Raw genomic sequence first — 16593 nt, 5'->3', positions numbered from 1 at the left:
TTTATTTATGATGTGGGATCCAAAAAAACCCACATATTTCTTTACTGGTTTGCGCATAAAGTTTAACATCAGAAGGAACAACAAAAACACATTTAAACTAATGTCCCAGAGATGACATGCCTTAACCACTGTATCAAAACCAAAATCGCGTGCTGCACAATGTGGCAGACCAACATGCTGTGTCTGTGCTCCAGAGGAGCTACAGATGGATGAACCGGACCCTGGCACACCTAACAATGAGCTAAAAGCAGCAGCTTTACAGCGCCGTTTAGATGCAACACACAGAATGTAAAGCAACGAGGTGAGTTGAGACAAACATTTATTTTTCAACAAGGTCTTTTAATATATAACTTATCCCACCAAGAACCTCATTCATTCTTTTTAATTCGTTGCATATATATTCTTCATTGTATTGACAATCTCTCTCTGTGACTCACAGCACAGCGTTAGTGAGGACACGGCCAGACCGCCGCCCCTCAGCAGTCGAGGCTCGGGCGCAGCTGACCGTTCTTCTTTTTGTTCCTTTTCCAGCGTGATTTGCCGTTGTTATTTGGACAATAGGTGACAGCATGGAGCGTGTTTATAGTCATTTGCATAGTTATTAATGGGAGGAGACAAGGCGGACCAAGTGGCACGTGCAGCTGCGCTCAATTTCACGTTCATTGAGATGTATAAAGGAAAGGTACGCAGGAACAGGCGTACGCACAGTTTTATACATGTGGAAATTTCTGTGCTTACGTACTTTTCCAATTTTGTTAGTACGCCATCTTCCAGTGTGAAAGCTGCGCAGTCTTTTATACATGAGGCCCCTGGTCCGCAATTGCGTCCCTCCCCCTGTCCCTCTGATGGTTAACTTAACGGAAAATGTCCTGGGGTCTCATTTATAACCGTTGCGTACGCACAAAACGGGGCCTGAAATGTGCGTACGCCACTTCCCACGCAACAGTTGTGATCTATAAAAACAAACTTGACGGGAGGACGTGCGCACCGGTACGGAAACTTTGACCCGTGCGTACGCATATTATGGAGGTACTGAGGCAGGGGAAACTGGAGACGCAGATGAATTGAAGCCAGACTGTAGACATTAAATGTCATTATACGTATAATGATGCCTCTCACACATTTAACTTCACTTCATACTTATATCCACTTTATCATAAACATTTAAAACAGCAGTGTTCTTTGTGCTAGTGAGCCATAACTATTACATAAGCACCTTACAAATGTAAAAGATCAACTCAAATCTCAAAGCAAATTCCACTCAATATCTCATCAGCGCTGTCTCACCATCATGTCCCCCCCTCCACCACCGGAGCTCAGAGGAGATCTGAGAGGAGAGGACCTGACTTCCGAGAGTCGCAGTCAGCTGTGGAGCAGCTGATGAAATCATCATCATCGGTTGTAGAAATCCAAGATTATATCAAATAGCATTAAAGAATGGCAGAACAGAGCGCCAATAGTTTTAATAATATCTACTAATAGTGTGCAGATATCACCAAGTACCATATTAGTTTTCATAAAGTTGTTGTGTAAAATCGCTGCAGTAAACATGATGTAACCCTCTGGGAAAACCAGTTGTTTCTAAAACATTTAGAGATATTTCCCTCACTGAAAATTACTTTTATTTAATAAATAACCACATTCTATATTTTATTCTGAAATTAATTTATCATTGTTTATTTTATTTCCGTTTTTGCTCAGAGTTTTAACTTTAACAAACTTTAACAAATAAGCTCATTGATTCAAAGTGAAATAACTGTTGCTATTGGTGTCAAACATTCCAAGTGGGAGTGCAATCAGCCCGGTGTTGTTTAACATAATGATAAATGATATATTTGAAAATTTAGATGGATGCATCAAATCAGCGATATATGCAGATGATGGGGCAATATGGATGAGGGGAAGAAATGTGCCATATGTGATGGAAAATATAAGGAAAGCAATAGGGAAAGTAGAGAAATGGTCATATGAGTGGGGATTCAAAATGTCAACAAATAAAACATGTTATATGATATTTACAAAAAAGAGAAACATTAATACTGAGAATTTAACATTATATGGTCAGTTGATGGAGAGGGTGAATGAATACAAATATCTGGGTCTATGGTTAGACAGTAAATATACATGGCATGTTCATATAAAACATCTGGAAACAAAATGCAAAAAAGTAATACATTGACTACGAGCTGTGGCTGGATGTAACTGGGGGGCAGATAAACAGTCATTGATTGACATATATAGGGCGAACATGAGATCAACAATGGATTATGGTTGTATAGTTTATGAAGCAGCAGCAAAGACATCATTACAAAAAGTGGATAGAATACAGTGTAGAGCATTACGGTTATGTATCGGAGCTATCAAATCAACACCCATTAATGCAGTATTAATTGAAGCAGGAGAGACTACACTGGAATTAAGAAGAGAGAAATTAGCTCTAGCATACTGGGTCAGGTTAAAAGGAAGTGGAGAAGAAAATCCTACAAAGGTAACATTACAAAACTGCTGGGAATACTCTAAGGTTCAAGGGTATGGATTTGGATGGACAATGGAAGAAAAAGTGCGGACATATGGATTGGAGGCCTTAGAGTTCACCAGGTCGACACCAGTAAGCAGCGTACCCCCCTGGCTGCTCCCAGAAGTTAAAATAGACATGAGTATCATTGAAAAGAAAAGGGAATGGCAAGTAAATGAAGTGGGAGTTAAAACAAGTGTATACCTAAGGAACAGCTATAATAATTATCTCAAAATATATACAGATGGATCCAAAAATAAACAGGAGTGTGTGGGAGTCGGTATATATATTCCAGAATTTAAAATATCTATTTCCAAAAGACTTTCAGACCAGGTATCAGTGTACACAGCAGAAATAGTGGCAATCATCATTGCAATGCAGTGGGTTGAGGAGGTCAGACCTGACCGAGTGGTGATATGCACAGATTCAAAAGCTGTTTTGGAAAGTATACATTCAACAAAAGCTGTAAGGCAAGATCTAATCATTGAACTGTACTATAGCTTGCTAAGACTACACAGAGGGGGTATAGATGTATTATTCTGTTGGGTTCCAGCACACGAGGGGGTGAAAGGAAATGAGTTTGCAGATAAACTAGCAAAAAGTTCACTGCAAAAAGACATTACAGTAAAAGTTTTACTTGGGAAAGGAGAAGGAAAAGCTGTGATTAAAAGGAAAGGAGTTGAGATATGGCAGAAAAGATGGGAGGAGGACCAGAAAGGAAGGAGATATTTCAAAATACAAAAGTCGGTCATAACAAAGACGTATAAAGAAAGGAACAGAAGGGAAGAAATCATCATAACAAGACTCTTAATGGCACTTTGGCTTTAATGGGGAAAAGGAACAGTGACAAGTGTGGGGATTGTGGTGATAAAGAAAATGTGGAGCATATCCTAATTCAATGTAAAAAGTATGAGGCTGAAAGAAAAAGACTACAGGACCAAGTGAGAGAGGAGGGACGGGACTGGGATCTGATGGGGATACTGGGAACAGAGGGTGAGGGGGCTGAAGGCACCAGGAAGGCATTATTAATGTTCTTAAGAGACACAGGATTGGTGGATAGAATTTAAGAGTAGGAGTAAAGTGCAAATGACATGATGTTACACACTCTTGTACAGTAGGTGGCGGTATGCACCTTAAAGTTGGTTGCGATCCGCCAGAAACCGAGAGAAGAGAAGAAGAAGAAACATCCCAAGTCCCGCCTCCTCACTCAGGTTAGAGACGCAGTGTGGAAAACACGGAGATTGATGAGAGAGCAGCGGAGAAGCTGGATTTACAGAGTGATATTATTACTACTTATACTTGATATACTACTGAACAGAGAGAAGTAAAACTATATATGAGCCAGTAAGAGCTCCGTCACCTATTGAAGCGACCTGAGAACATCTGAGAGCATCGTTTGATTCTTTTCTTTTCTCGGTGCGTTCCAAACATTAAAGCAGCCGCCGCACATGGCAACACGAGTCAAATGCTCTGAGAGCTGGCATAGCGAAATGTTTTGCCACTGAGCTGTATTCTAAAATGATATTTTGTATTTCTTTGGTGATAGAGGCAGAAAGAAATATGTGTGTGTAATATGTGTGTGTTATTTACATTGTGTGGACAGAGAGGGATTCTTTAGCTGAAGTTCATGGGTTATGAGATTAGCTTGATTCTGTTCATCCCTGTGCTGCTTGTGTGCATCAACGCAAGGTGTCAGTGTTGTGACAGGGAAAGTATTCACATTGCCTTACTCACAATATTCACATATAGTGAGTATTTAATGTTTAAACTGTAGGTTGTTTGCATAATAATCTACAACTCAAATGGGTTCACAATTATGAAATAGTCATTTAATAGTGTTGTTTACACTTTACTATTGAGTGGTTTATAATAATAGTGAGGTTGACATATTTCATATGTTAATATTACGATGCAAGTTAATATTGTGATGCAACAGTTATCCTACATTCATGGGTTAAGCATTGAAAAGTTGTATTATATGTTGATATTGATCAAATTAAACTGTACAGTTAAGAGCTTGGCTAGATTTGCATATATTGCTATATAAGCCGTGTTATTTTACACAGGCTAGGTTTTCTGGATACCCTTGAACTCCGGATTTGGATTGGAATCTCTCCCTGACGAGGGGGATGGCGAGCTACCCGTGCTGAGCACCTGGATTGAGGAGCGCTTTCAACTTTCATCTGCCTTGCTGTCAGTGTGGTAGGACTGTGGGGAAGGACCTCAAAAGACAATTGGATCTGAACATTTTATTTTGGGGATTACTTTTATTTTTTAGGGTGCACCCAGTTCAATAGACATTTCAAACTGAACAAAACTGAATGTCGGCAGTAATTGTGAATTTATTCTGTGTCAATACAATAATTTTCCCTTAAACTTAATTCTGTGTTCTGCTTACTCATTGTGGTGTCCGATTCCTGTTCATTATTCCTCTCTACGAATCTAGGTTATACTAGTCAAGTGTATACTTATTCATCAGGTGGGTTACAATGACATGACTTATTAATTTATTTATGGTTTATTAGATAAGGACAGATACAGTATACATACAGACGTAGGCAAAGTTGTTGGTAACGTTACGTTAAAGAAAGAAAAACCCACAATGGTCACTGAAATAACTTGAAACTGACAAAAGTAATAATAAATAAAAATGTACTGAAAATGAACTAATGAAAATCAGATGTTGTTTTTGAATTATGGTTCAACAGAATCATTTTAAAAAACAAACTAATGAAACTGGCCAGGACAAAAATAATGGTACCCCTAGAAAAGATGTAAAATAATGTGACCATAGGGACATATTAAACTAAGGTGTGTCCTGTAAATAGCATCACAGGTATCTTCAAACTTGTAATCAGTCAGTCTGCCTATTTAAAGGGTGAAAAGTAGTCACTGTGCTGTTTGGCATCATGGTGTGTACCACACTGAACATGGACCACAGAAAGCTAAGGAGAGAGTTGTCTCAGGAGATCAGAAAGAACATTATAGACCTTCATGTTAAAGGTAAAGGCTATAAGACCATCTCCAAGCAGCTTGATGTTCCTGTGACTACAGCTGCACATATTATTCAGAAGTTTAAGGTCCACGGGACTGTAGCCAACCTCCCTGGACGTGGCCGCAAGGGGAAAATTGATGACATATTGAAGAGACGGATAATACGAATGGTAAGCAAAGAGCCCAGAACAACTTCCAAAGAGATTAGAGGTGAACTCCAAGGTCAAGGTACATCAGTGTCAGATCGCACCATCCGTCACTGTTTGAGCCAAAGTGGACTTAATGGAAGACAACCCAGGAGGACACCAAATCATAAAAAAGCGAAACTGGAATTTTCCAAAATGCATATTGACAAGCCACAAAGCTTCTGGGAGAATGTCCTTTGGACAGATGAGACAAAACTGGAGCTTTTTGGCAAGTCACATCAGCTCTATGTTCACAGACGAAGAGATGAAGCATCCAAAGAAAAGAACACTGTACCTAATGTGAAACATGGAGGAGGCTCGGTTATGTTATGGGGCTGCTTTGCTGCATCTGGCACAGGGTGTCTTGAATCTGTGCAGGGTGCAATGAAATCTCAAGAATATCAAGGCATTCTGGAGCGAAATGTGCTGCCCAGTGTCAGAAAGCTTGGTCTCAGTTGCAAGTCATGGATCCTCAAACAGGATAATGACCCAAAACACAGCTAAAAACACCCAAGAATGGCTAAGAACTAAACATTGAACTATTCTGAAGTGGCCTTCTATGAGCCCGGATCTAAATCCTATTGAACATCTGTGGAAGGAGCTGAAACATGCTGTCTGGAGAAGGCACCCTTCAAACCTGAGACAGCTGGAGCAGTTTGCTCACGAGGAGTGGGCCAACATACCTGTCGACAGGTGCAGAAGTCTCATTGAGAGTTACAGAAATCACTTGATTGCAGTTATTGCCTCAAAAGGTTGTGCAACAAAATATTAAGTTACGGGTACCATCATTTTTGTCCAGGCCAGTTTCATTAGTTTGTTTTTTTAAATGATTCTGCTGAACCATAATTCAAAAACAATATCTGATTTTCATTAGTTAATTTTCAGTGAATTTTTATTTATTATTACTTTTGTCAGTTTCAAGTTATTTCAGTGACCATTGTGGGGTTTTCTCTCTTTAACGGAAGGGTACCAACAATTTTGCCTACGTCTGTATGGACAAAATGAAAATGGCTATCCGATGCAACTATCAGACTGTCTCCAGTGCGCCACCGCGCTGCGCCACACACTCTGCCTCCTCCAGTCATCTCCAAACAGCACATCTTCATCAGTATGGATTGTGTAAATTAACAAAGTGTAAATGAAGCCAGTGACAGCTCTCACACAATCGTTACACTCCATATCGGCATTATCATTATCAGTCCTAATCATAATGCAGGACAAGTTCACTATAAAACTTAAATAATAAATAAATAAATAATAAATAGTGTACACCTGTCAAACTTCCTTTTTTCTAATGATATCCAGGTGGGGGATATTACTGATTGTCTTGATCATTTTAAGTGAATGGATCAGTGTGATTGCTGTAAAGATATAAACACAGCGGTGAGACTCTGAACATGCTGCATGGTGCTGGTGGATATACCGGCACTGTGAGGACTACGTGACGTGAATGAGAGAATCAGGAGGGAACGAGTGTTCAGAGACCTCCTCACCTACAAACACCTCCATCTCTGTGTCAGAAAAACTCCTTTTCTTGGTCTTCCTCTCGGGAGTCGCCGTGATTCACCGTAAAGAACCACTGATCAACAGGCTCATTCACATGCAGAAACATTCATGAGGTGCTTTGCATCGACCATTTATGGTTGAATGTGGGCATGTAGAGGGCGGAATATGAGGCGGATCCACGTGCGCACATTTCCAGGTGGACTGTGATTTATAAAGGGAACATTGCGTGCAGGTGTGCGTACGCACAGTTTTATAAGTCAGATTTTTTTTTGCCGCACGCCATTTTTAGGCTTTTGTGCACACATACATTTTTAGTATGGATCCTACGCACAGTTTTATAAAAGAGACCCCTGGTAATTTTCTTCCAGGACATTTTCTGTTTTTCTTCAGATGTTTTTTCTTAGAGTGTGGTGGCTGATCAGCACAAGACCTACGAAAAATATGAAAATGTTCTAAAATGTCCCGTGGTACCAGTCCATCTATCCCCTCATTCACAAACATTCAGGGGAACCAACCCTATGTTTTCCCTGACAAGACAACATTATTTTTCATACTGCCTGCCTGAATATACCTGTATTCTCCCTCCGTCTGAAACGCTCCGCAAAACCAAGCAAACCAACAACGTGCGCACTTTAATCACGTCCAAAACATTCAAATTTGTGGATCCCAAAGTGTAAACGATGTGCTGGAGTATGGCAATGGAATATTTAATTGGATTTCTTTTGGTCAAACTTTGCCTCCAGCAACCCGCTTCCTCAGTTCTTGTATCATGCCGTAACCCGGCCAGCGTTTGCTGTTATACAATAGTATATACATGTTTTTAAAGTGCTATTGCATATCAAAAAAATAAAACAAAAAATATGAATCCTACTGGAGTTGGCACCTTGCCGTGGTGGATAAGCTTGTGTGTCTCTTTAACCCTGTATTTCAACAGGAGACTGATCTAAGTTTCCTTATAAGTTCAACCAAGTCAGCTTGGTCACAGGTTAGAGACCGGACAAATATCAGCTCCTTTGCTCAGATTAGAAGGCCATTGCAAAAATAAAACATCGTCATATGAACCTGAAGTGCTTACTCCAACTAAAAAGCTCTCATGTCATCTGTGACTAGAAGATACCGGCAATCTCTGAACTTCACCCAACGTTATCTCTGTCAGTTTTACTGCTAGCAATACAACCCAAAGTTCTACCAAAGTTCAGCATCACTTTAACTGTGATTAGAGGTTACTGGCAACCAATAAATGTATCCAGCGTTATCTCTGTCAGTTTTACTGCTTTATTGGTTGTCATTCTACCATGAAGGCATGGGGGTGAAGTTTGACCCTGAAGTGACCATGCTCCTTTTATTTGGTTTTCATGTTTTTCTCAGGTTAAAAGCTTTTAAAAAGTACCCTTAAAAAATGAGGAGGTAAAAAAATCATTTCTGTGATCTTCTGACATCTGATCTCATCAGCTTGAACGCACCTTGGAAATCATCAAGAGTCGTAAAATCAGTTTTCTGCAACGTTTTGGAAAACCTATTTTGCGGCCATTTCGGAAAATGGCTGCCGCGTCCGTCAGGGGCCGAATTGGCAGCGCCCCGATATCTATATCTTTTCGTGACATGTAACCCTACATCTGTGCGTAACTTGTTGCTTTTATCGCAAAATGCACAATTGTTATGAATATTTCAGCTTAGCTGCCCCGCTGTTACATGAGATTTAGATTTATTTTTTCATTTCTTTTCTGTAAATCTTTTAATCTGGAAAGAACTTTGTACTTAAGTTTGACAAGTGTTATATAAATTATTATTATTATTACTACACTAGTTGCCTAGGAGACTTACAGTATGTACTTTGTAAGGGCAGCTGCAGTGTACTAGAAGTAAAAAGGAAAAGTATGTGATTTGGGACGTAGTCAGTCGTGCTGCTCCTCGTCCTGGAATGATTCACAGCTTGATAACCTGGTCCTCTTGTTTCCTTGTTCCCTCCCCTTCAGATCGACAGTTTGAAGGTGGGTGTAACCAACATAACACATGATGATTACATCAGAGCTCAAACTAGTGTCGGTTCTCAGGAAGTGAAACTCAGACAGTCGTTGCTACTGAGAGGTGAAATGGCGCAGAAAGGAGTTCAGCTGGAAAAAGAGTCATTCTCTTGTTCGATCTGTCTGGATCTACTGAAGGATCCGGTGACTACTTCCTGTGGACACAGCTACTGCATGAACTGTATCAAAAGCTTCTGGGATGGAGAGGATGAGAAGAAGATCTACAGCTGCCCTCAGTGTAGGCAGACCTTCACACCGAGGCCTGTCCTGCTGAAAAACACCATGTTAGCAGTTTTAGTGGAGGAACTGAAGAAGACTGGACTCCAAGCTGCTCCTGCTGATCACTGCTATGCTGGACCTGAAGATGTGGCCTGTGATGTCTGCACTGGGAGGAAACTGAAAGCCTTCAAGTCCTGTCTGGTGTGTCTGGCCTCTTACTGTGAGAAACACCTCCAGCGTCATTATGACTCAGCTCCGTTAAAGAAACACAAGCTGGTGGAGCCCTCCAAGAAGCTCCAGGAGAACATCTGCTCTCGTCACGACGAGGTGATGAAGATGTTCTGTCGTACTGATCAGCAGTGTATCTGTTATCTCTGCTCTGTGGATGAACATAAAGGCCACGACACCGTCTCAGCTGCAGCAGAAAGGACCGAGAGGCAGAGAGAGCTGGAGGTGAGTCGACTCAACATCCAGCAGAGGATCCAGGACAGAGAGAAAGATGTGAAGCTGCTCCAACAGGAGGTGGAGGCTGTCAATCGCTCTGCTGATAAAGCAGTGGAGGACAGTGAGAAGATCTTCACCGAGCTGATCCGTCTCATGGAGAAAAGAAGCTGTGATGTGAAGCAGCAGGTCAGATCCCAGCAGAAAAGTGAAGTGAGTCGAGTCAAAGAGCTTCAGGAGAAGCTGGAGCAGGAGATCACTGAGCTGAAGAGGAGAGACGCTGAGATGAAGCTGCTGTCACACACAGAGGATCACAACCAGTTTCTTCTTAACTACCCCTCACTGTCACCACTCACTGAATCTACATCCAGCATCAATATCCGTCCTCTGAGCTACTTTGAGGACGTGACGGCGGCTGTGTCAGAAGTCAGAGATAAACTACAGGACGTTCTGAGAGAGAAATGGACAAACGTCTCACAGACAGTGACTGAAGTGGATGTTTTACTGTCACAACCAGAGCCCAAGACCAGAGCTGGATTCTTACAATATTCACGAGAAATCACACTGGATCCAAACACAGCATACACACTGCTGTTATTATCTGAGGGGAACAGAAAAGCAACATATATGAGTCAACATCAGTCTTATTCTAGTCACCCAGACAGATTCACTGGATGTCAGCAGGTCCTGAGTAGAGAGAGTCTGACTGGACGTTGTTACTGGGAGGTGGAGAGGAGAGGGAGAGGAGTTTATGTAGCAGTCACATACAAGAGTATCAGGAGAGCAGGGGGGGGGAGTGAATGTGTGTTTGGAAACAATGATAAATCTTGGGCGTTACTTTGTAAACAAAACAGTTATATATTTCGGTACAACAATATCAAAACCCCCGTCTCAGGTCCTCAGTCCTCCAGAGTAGGAGTGTACCTGGATCACAGTGCAGGTATTCTGTCCTTCTACAGCGTCTCTGAAACCATGACTCTCCTCCACAGAGTCCAGACCACATTCACTGAGCCTCTCTATGCTGGACTTTATCTTTATGGTTATGATGGAAACACTGCTGAGTTGTGTAAACTGAAATAGACAGATGTCATTTAAGGGTTAAATTCAGTGTTTTAACTCTTAAACTTCTCTGGTGTCCATCATTGTTGCTGCAGAGCTGATTTGTGTCTGGACCGCAGAGGACCAGCCCTACAAACACTAAAGTGTGTCACTGACTGACTGACTGAGTGATGAAGTTACAGGATTCATCAGCGACTGTTGCAGGTTCCTCATTGGTTGTTGCTCTTTCTAAATGAAAAGCTGGAGAACAGTTCAGTGTTTATGTTTTCTGGGGATTGTGTCAGCGGTTCATTGAATCATTACATCGTGCTGTTGTTGTGCATGTGCTATTGTTTATAGTAGTTTAAGTTACGTTACGTTGTGCTTCGTATTGTGTTACCACCGTGCATTCACACCAAGCAGGAAGCACATTAGCAAGCCACACGTCGCTACTGCGGTATGAACCCAAAATAAACACACTGTGCTGTGATTTAATATCAATAAACGGATCAAAATGATGCCGAAATAACGATAATATGATGTTGATTTGTAAAAAGACTGAATTCATGCTTTGTCAGGTCTGTCCGCAACACAGCAAGCAAACAACTTTTAAAATGCTTGTTTTCTGAACGGAGTCCGGATCGATCAGTGCCAGGCTATGCTAACATTGTAGCTGCTCCATCAACACTCCATCTAGGAATAAACACGGCAGCAACAACATCAGTGATGACGTCAACTTTGTAAGTATGTATATATTGTTACACACCACTTATATGATGAATGCTTTTGATACACATGCTTTAATAACAAGCTGAAATACTTTTAACCTGCAGACTGTATGTCATGATGATACATTTACACCTTGTATAAAATGTATAATATACTGACTAGTAAATGTCACCATTTACTATTACTGAATGCAATTTGATCATTATAAGTTGTCTTTCAATCAAACATTAAGATATAAGTGGAAAAACCTGTTCATAAAACATGATAGACATGACCACTGATTATTTGTGTAACAATTTAGCCACAAATTCACATCCTGACCAGATACGGTCCAGACAGATACTCGCTTTAGACTGAGTCTTGTTCTTTTCATGTCTTCACTGCACAGAGATCAGCTGTCAATCAAACATTATGGGCTCTACTTTGACCAAAGAACTTATATTACCAAGAAGTGAAGGTCAAATGTTTGTTCCATTGCAACGTCAGCGCCCAGCAGCAGAGCTACACTTCCACCATTTTGGACTGAAAGCGACTACTGGACGCCAGAAAAACGTCTTCATACAAAGTGACGTACAAAAGTAAAACTAAATTATTTCTATTCTATTGTCACATTCTACCAAAATGGCCGGTGTTGAACAATAAAATAGGAATATAAGAAGCGTTTTCAGTCCAAAATGGCGGCGGTTGAACTGATATTTCTCTGCATGAAAATGTAAACTTCTCTGTGCTCTAAATGTCTGATGAATATTTGTATATATATATATATCTATGTGTGTGTGTTGTTGTTTCTCTTCCACTGCACGGGTCTTAAAGGAAGGTCTAGTGATTTATTTCTTATCATAGATATTCTGTTCTCACCACTTTTTGTAAAGATATCTAGAATCACATTTATTTGTTGGGCAGACTAAATGTTGTCGTCCAGATCGACGTACAAACGAGATCCTAAGATGTTTAATGAAACTGTAATTATCATGATCATAATCAATAAGGAAATCATTATTCTCTGTTACATCGCTGAGATTCTGCTCAAACAAACTGATTGTGTGGATGAAAATGAATCTGTACGTGAAATCATTGAACAAGAGTCATTTAGCAGACTTTACTGATGGGATGTGTGAACAAACTGAAGGTTTCTATAATCAATAAACAAGAATGAACTAAGTCTTTGCTTGTCTTTTTTCCAGGGTATCATACAAAGCTGATGGAGTAAATGTGACTAGGAGAGAATAACTGAGGCAGCTTTCCTCCTGAAACACCACAAAGTCCAGTGTTCATGTTTAGAGTCAGTCAGTCTCTGTTTAAAAACAATCTAAAAAAAGATTAAAACTAAAAGGTAACATAACTTATTAGTTGTGACATGAGGATTTTGTTATCATAGTTATTGAACACAATCACAAGTTCATATATTGAATACAAATTCCAACTTCTTTCCCCACATACTGATAGAAGAACGCTCTTTTTCTCCACTTCAGCTCGTATTATTCCTCTGACGATACGCTCAACACTTGTTTCTAGACCGTGTTCAGAACGTTTTATTTTCACTGGGCTTGTTGTCTCCTCTGTATAACCACAGCTGTGGTGCTTTGGTGATTCTCTGAGCAACCTGGAGAGCACACAAACGGGACCATTGTTTGTTCTTCATTCAAACCGTATCATGCAGCTTTAAACACAACAACTGTTGTGGATTTATGGCTTTTTAAACTGTTTTGGATACATGAACGAAACCGTCTTGCCACATGGACTCTACATCTCTTTCTTTATGGGCTTTTATTTTGTTCGTTGCAACACATGAGATTGATTTAAAGTGTGTATTGATCAAATCTCTTGGATTTTTGTGTAAGATGCATTACAAGAGCCACAATGAGGTGGATCACCAGACGGCACTGATTACTTCAAGAGTGAAGACAGGTGGAGCTACAGCTGACGGCCTGATTACTGAAGGATGCAATCCTCCAATAGGATGCTTCGTGTGTGTGTGTGTGTGTGTGTGTGTGTAAGCTGTATATAAAGTTGTTTCTGACTCTCGCGTCTGTTTGACGTTGGTGTCGGCAGAGATGTTGGTTTTTGATTCAGTTTAACACTCTTTGACTAAAGACAACAATATAGAAAGAGTCAAGTCTATGTAGTGTTCTCCTTTTCCAGTTTGTTCAGAGCTCCAAAGCCTCAAACACATATCTGTTGGGGTGAAAGAGCTTCTTCGTTTCATTATCTGAGCAAAGAAAAAAGCCCATGTTTAAAATGCTGTTAGATAACTGGAAGTTTGGGGAATTTCTTCCTACTACTTTTCCTTTTTAACAAATCTACAAATAATAGAGAGAATCCTGTAGTTCAGGCTTTTTTTCTCCATAAAACACCAGACTTTGAGAAAACTTAATAACACTTTTTTTACCATGATGACTACTGTGGGTTGTCAGGCTGATATATATATATTATTTTCTCTCTCTCTCTCTCTCTCTCTCTCTCTCTCTCTCTCTCTCTCTCTCTCTCTCTCTCTCTCTCTCTCTCTCTCTCTCTCTCTCTCTCTCTCTCTCTCTCTCTCTCTCTCTCTCTCTCTCTCTCTCTCTCTCTCTCTCTCTCTCTCTCTCTCTCTCTCTCTCTCTCTCTCTCTCTCTCTCTCTCTCTCTCTCTCTCTCTCTCTCTCTCTCTCTCTCTCTCTCTCTCTCCTCTCTCTCTCTCTCTCTCTTTTCAGCAGCGACTTCAACTATTCTGTTTGTCTGAGATTGACAAACAGAAAAAGGACAAACACACAAGCACATTTTTAAATCTGTGAAATGGTAAATAAAACATCAGGTTGCCATGGTAACAGTGGAGCTGGTTGTTGGTGTACAGCATAGACTGTATAGATAGATGGACGACGAGTCTCCACTTCCTTGCATTGTAAAATGAAGCCCAAATATCTCGGATATGGGAGCAGCCATCTCACGCTTTTGACATCATTTGGAGCCAGAGTCTGTGCAGTTGTGATCGGGGCGCTGGAGCCGCGATATCCTGGTCGCGCCCACACACCCGACCGACCCAATCACAAGCCGAGCACGGCCGCAGCTTATGATTGGCAATCAAGATGTTTTGGCTTCAATTTTGGGGAGCTGTCATGTCGTCCATCTTTATATACAGTCTATGGTGTACAGTAGGTAGAGGTTATGGGGGGTTGGTCAGAAAGGTCAAAGGTCGGGGGTCAGTCAGAGAGATTAAAGGTCACGGGGGCCGGTTGGAGAGATAAAAGGTCAGGGGTCGGTCAGAGAGGTTAAAGGTCAGGGGTCAGTCAGAGAGGTTAAAGGTCAGGGGGGCCGGTCGGAGAGATAAAAGGTCAGGGGTCAGTCAGAGAGGTTAAAGGTCAGGGGTCAGTCAGAGAGGTTAAAGGTCAGGGGTTCAGGGGTCCTGGAACAGGGCGGAGTAAAAGGCGGGTTCAGAACGGCGGCTGCGGTAGCGAAGGATGATGTCATTGATCATGTGCTTCCTTCTGACATGGGATGGAAGGGCAGAGTCACTCTCTAACCGTCGCCGATGGCAACAGTTGATCACCGTCTCTCTAACCAGGAAACCTGGAGACAGAGAAAGAAACAAGGTCTGTTTCAATCGTGTTTTATTAATGAAAATACATTCGTTAAAGGTTTTTGTCCCACGATGAAGACGAGACTAAACTGACTACTTTAAACAATAACCAACTAAACCTCCAGACTATCGAGGAGATAAAAGACGGACGGTTATTATTTTCATTTATATGTATCATTTAATAATCCAGATTATCTTCATCTGTAGGAGGATAAATACAGCTGACCTTCACAAGATAGCATTATGGTGCAGTGAACAGCAGGATAGTTGGTGCTATCGTCATCCCTCCGAGCTTTAGCATGTAGATCGACTTCATGTCATCCAAATATTCAATGACTGTAGATGTCGTTCACAGTTAAAGAAATCCTCACCCCCAAAATGGTTATTTGTATATTAATTACACGCATCCCGCGTTACCTTGAATTCATGGAGAAAACGTTGCTGTTCTTGCTTGCCTCCACGGTGAACGAAGAATCAAATAACGGACAAAAGTGTGGGGGCCGCGTTTAACATCAGCAAAACTAAATCAAAACATCCGTTTATAAACTCTCACACAATTCGTGCAGTATAATCCAAGTCTCATTTATCTAGTCGCATGCTCACTACTTCACAAATGCATTTATGCCGAAAACGCACAAACAATCTCACGTTTGCACACGCGTGCTACACGTCCCTACGATTATTATTCATGCAGAAGTGTTTTAAATAGTAAGGTTTTAGCAAAGATGCATGTGCTTGGGAAGTAGTGAGCATAAGACTGGATAAATGAGACCTGGATTATACTGAACAAGTTGTGGTTGTAGTTGTCTTCGTTCGCCGTGGAGGCATGTGAGAAAAACTATGTTTTCTTCATGAATTCAAGGTAACGGGGTAAGTATTTGATATACTAATAATCATTTTGGGGTTGAAGTATTCCTTTAAAGGTCTGGGCCCAAATGAAGCAATGAAGGTTTTACTTCCACTCTGGTCTTCCATACCTCTAGTGACCATACCTTTTTGCTCCCTCCAAATTTGGGGGGTCTATTTGCCACCTCTTACAACTTGTCACAATCCAATATCTATTTAGTTATTTTCAAGTCAGGATTTTGGTTAAAGCACACCACTAATATTCCACCTAGTCTACTTCCCTCTGCTATTGATCTCCTCTATGTGGGGACAGACAGACAGACAGACAGTCAGTCAGACATACCCAAAGACCTCTTGCTGACCACACTCCCGCTGACCAATGGGACAACCAAACTGAACTTGCTGGTGGTGTTTCCATGGAAATGGATCCGGTAGAGTCCAGTTTTCAGAGGATGGACAAAGATCAGCTGGACATTTGACGCACTGACAGACAGAGAGACAGTTTTGTCATTAATGAGACTGAAGCAGTTTGTTACAGTGTATT

At 41.0% G+C, this 16593-nt stretch overlaps 2 protein-coding genes across 5 annotated transcripts in view; one reads left to right on the top strand and one right to left on the bottom strand.

Moving 5' to 3' along the window:
- The first annotated feature begins 9278 nt into the window (after positions 1-9278).
- On the top strand, positions 9279-10964 carry LOC141774404 (tripartite motif-containing protein 16-like). The gene has a single exon (XM_074647068.1). The coding sequence runs from the start codon at positions 9294-9296 to the stop codon at positions 10962-10964; it is 1671 nt and encodes a 556-aa protein (XP_074503169.1). The 5' UTR covers positions 9279-9293.
- Positions 10965-14769: 3805 nt separating this feature from the next.
- The window catches only part of LOC141774335 (ral GTPase-activating protein subunit beta-like), a 32766-nt gene continuing 30942 nt past the window's right edge, over positions 14770-16593 (bottom strand). For all 4 annotated transcript variants that reach the window (XM_074646930.1, XM_074646921.1, XM_074646922.1 and 1 more), the window contains 2 exons: positions 16393-16532; positions 14770-15193 (listed from right to left, as the gene is read on the bottom strand). In XM_074646930.1, coding sequence (XP_074503031.1) covers positions 15021-15193; positions 16393-16532 — 313 coding nt within the window. In that variant the 3' untranslated portion in view covers positions 14770-15020. The remainder of the gene's footprint in view (positions 15194-16392; positions 16533-16593) is intronic.

This window comes from Sebastes fasciatus, chromosome 1 (genome assembly GCF_043250625.1).
Source record: "Sebastes fasciatus isolate fSebFas1 chromosome 1, fSebFas1.pri, whole genome shotgun sequence".
In the NCBI taxonomy this organism is placed as follows: Eukaryota; Metazoa; Chordata; class Actinopteri; order Perciformes; family Sebastidae; genus Sebastes; species Sebastes fasciatus.
This window is presented reverse-complemented; position numbering and strand designations above follow the sequence as displayed.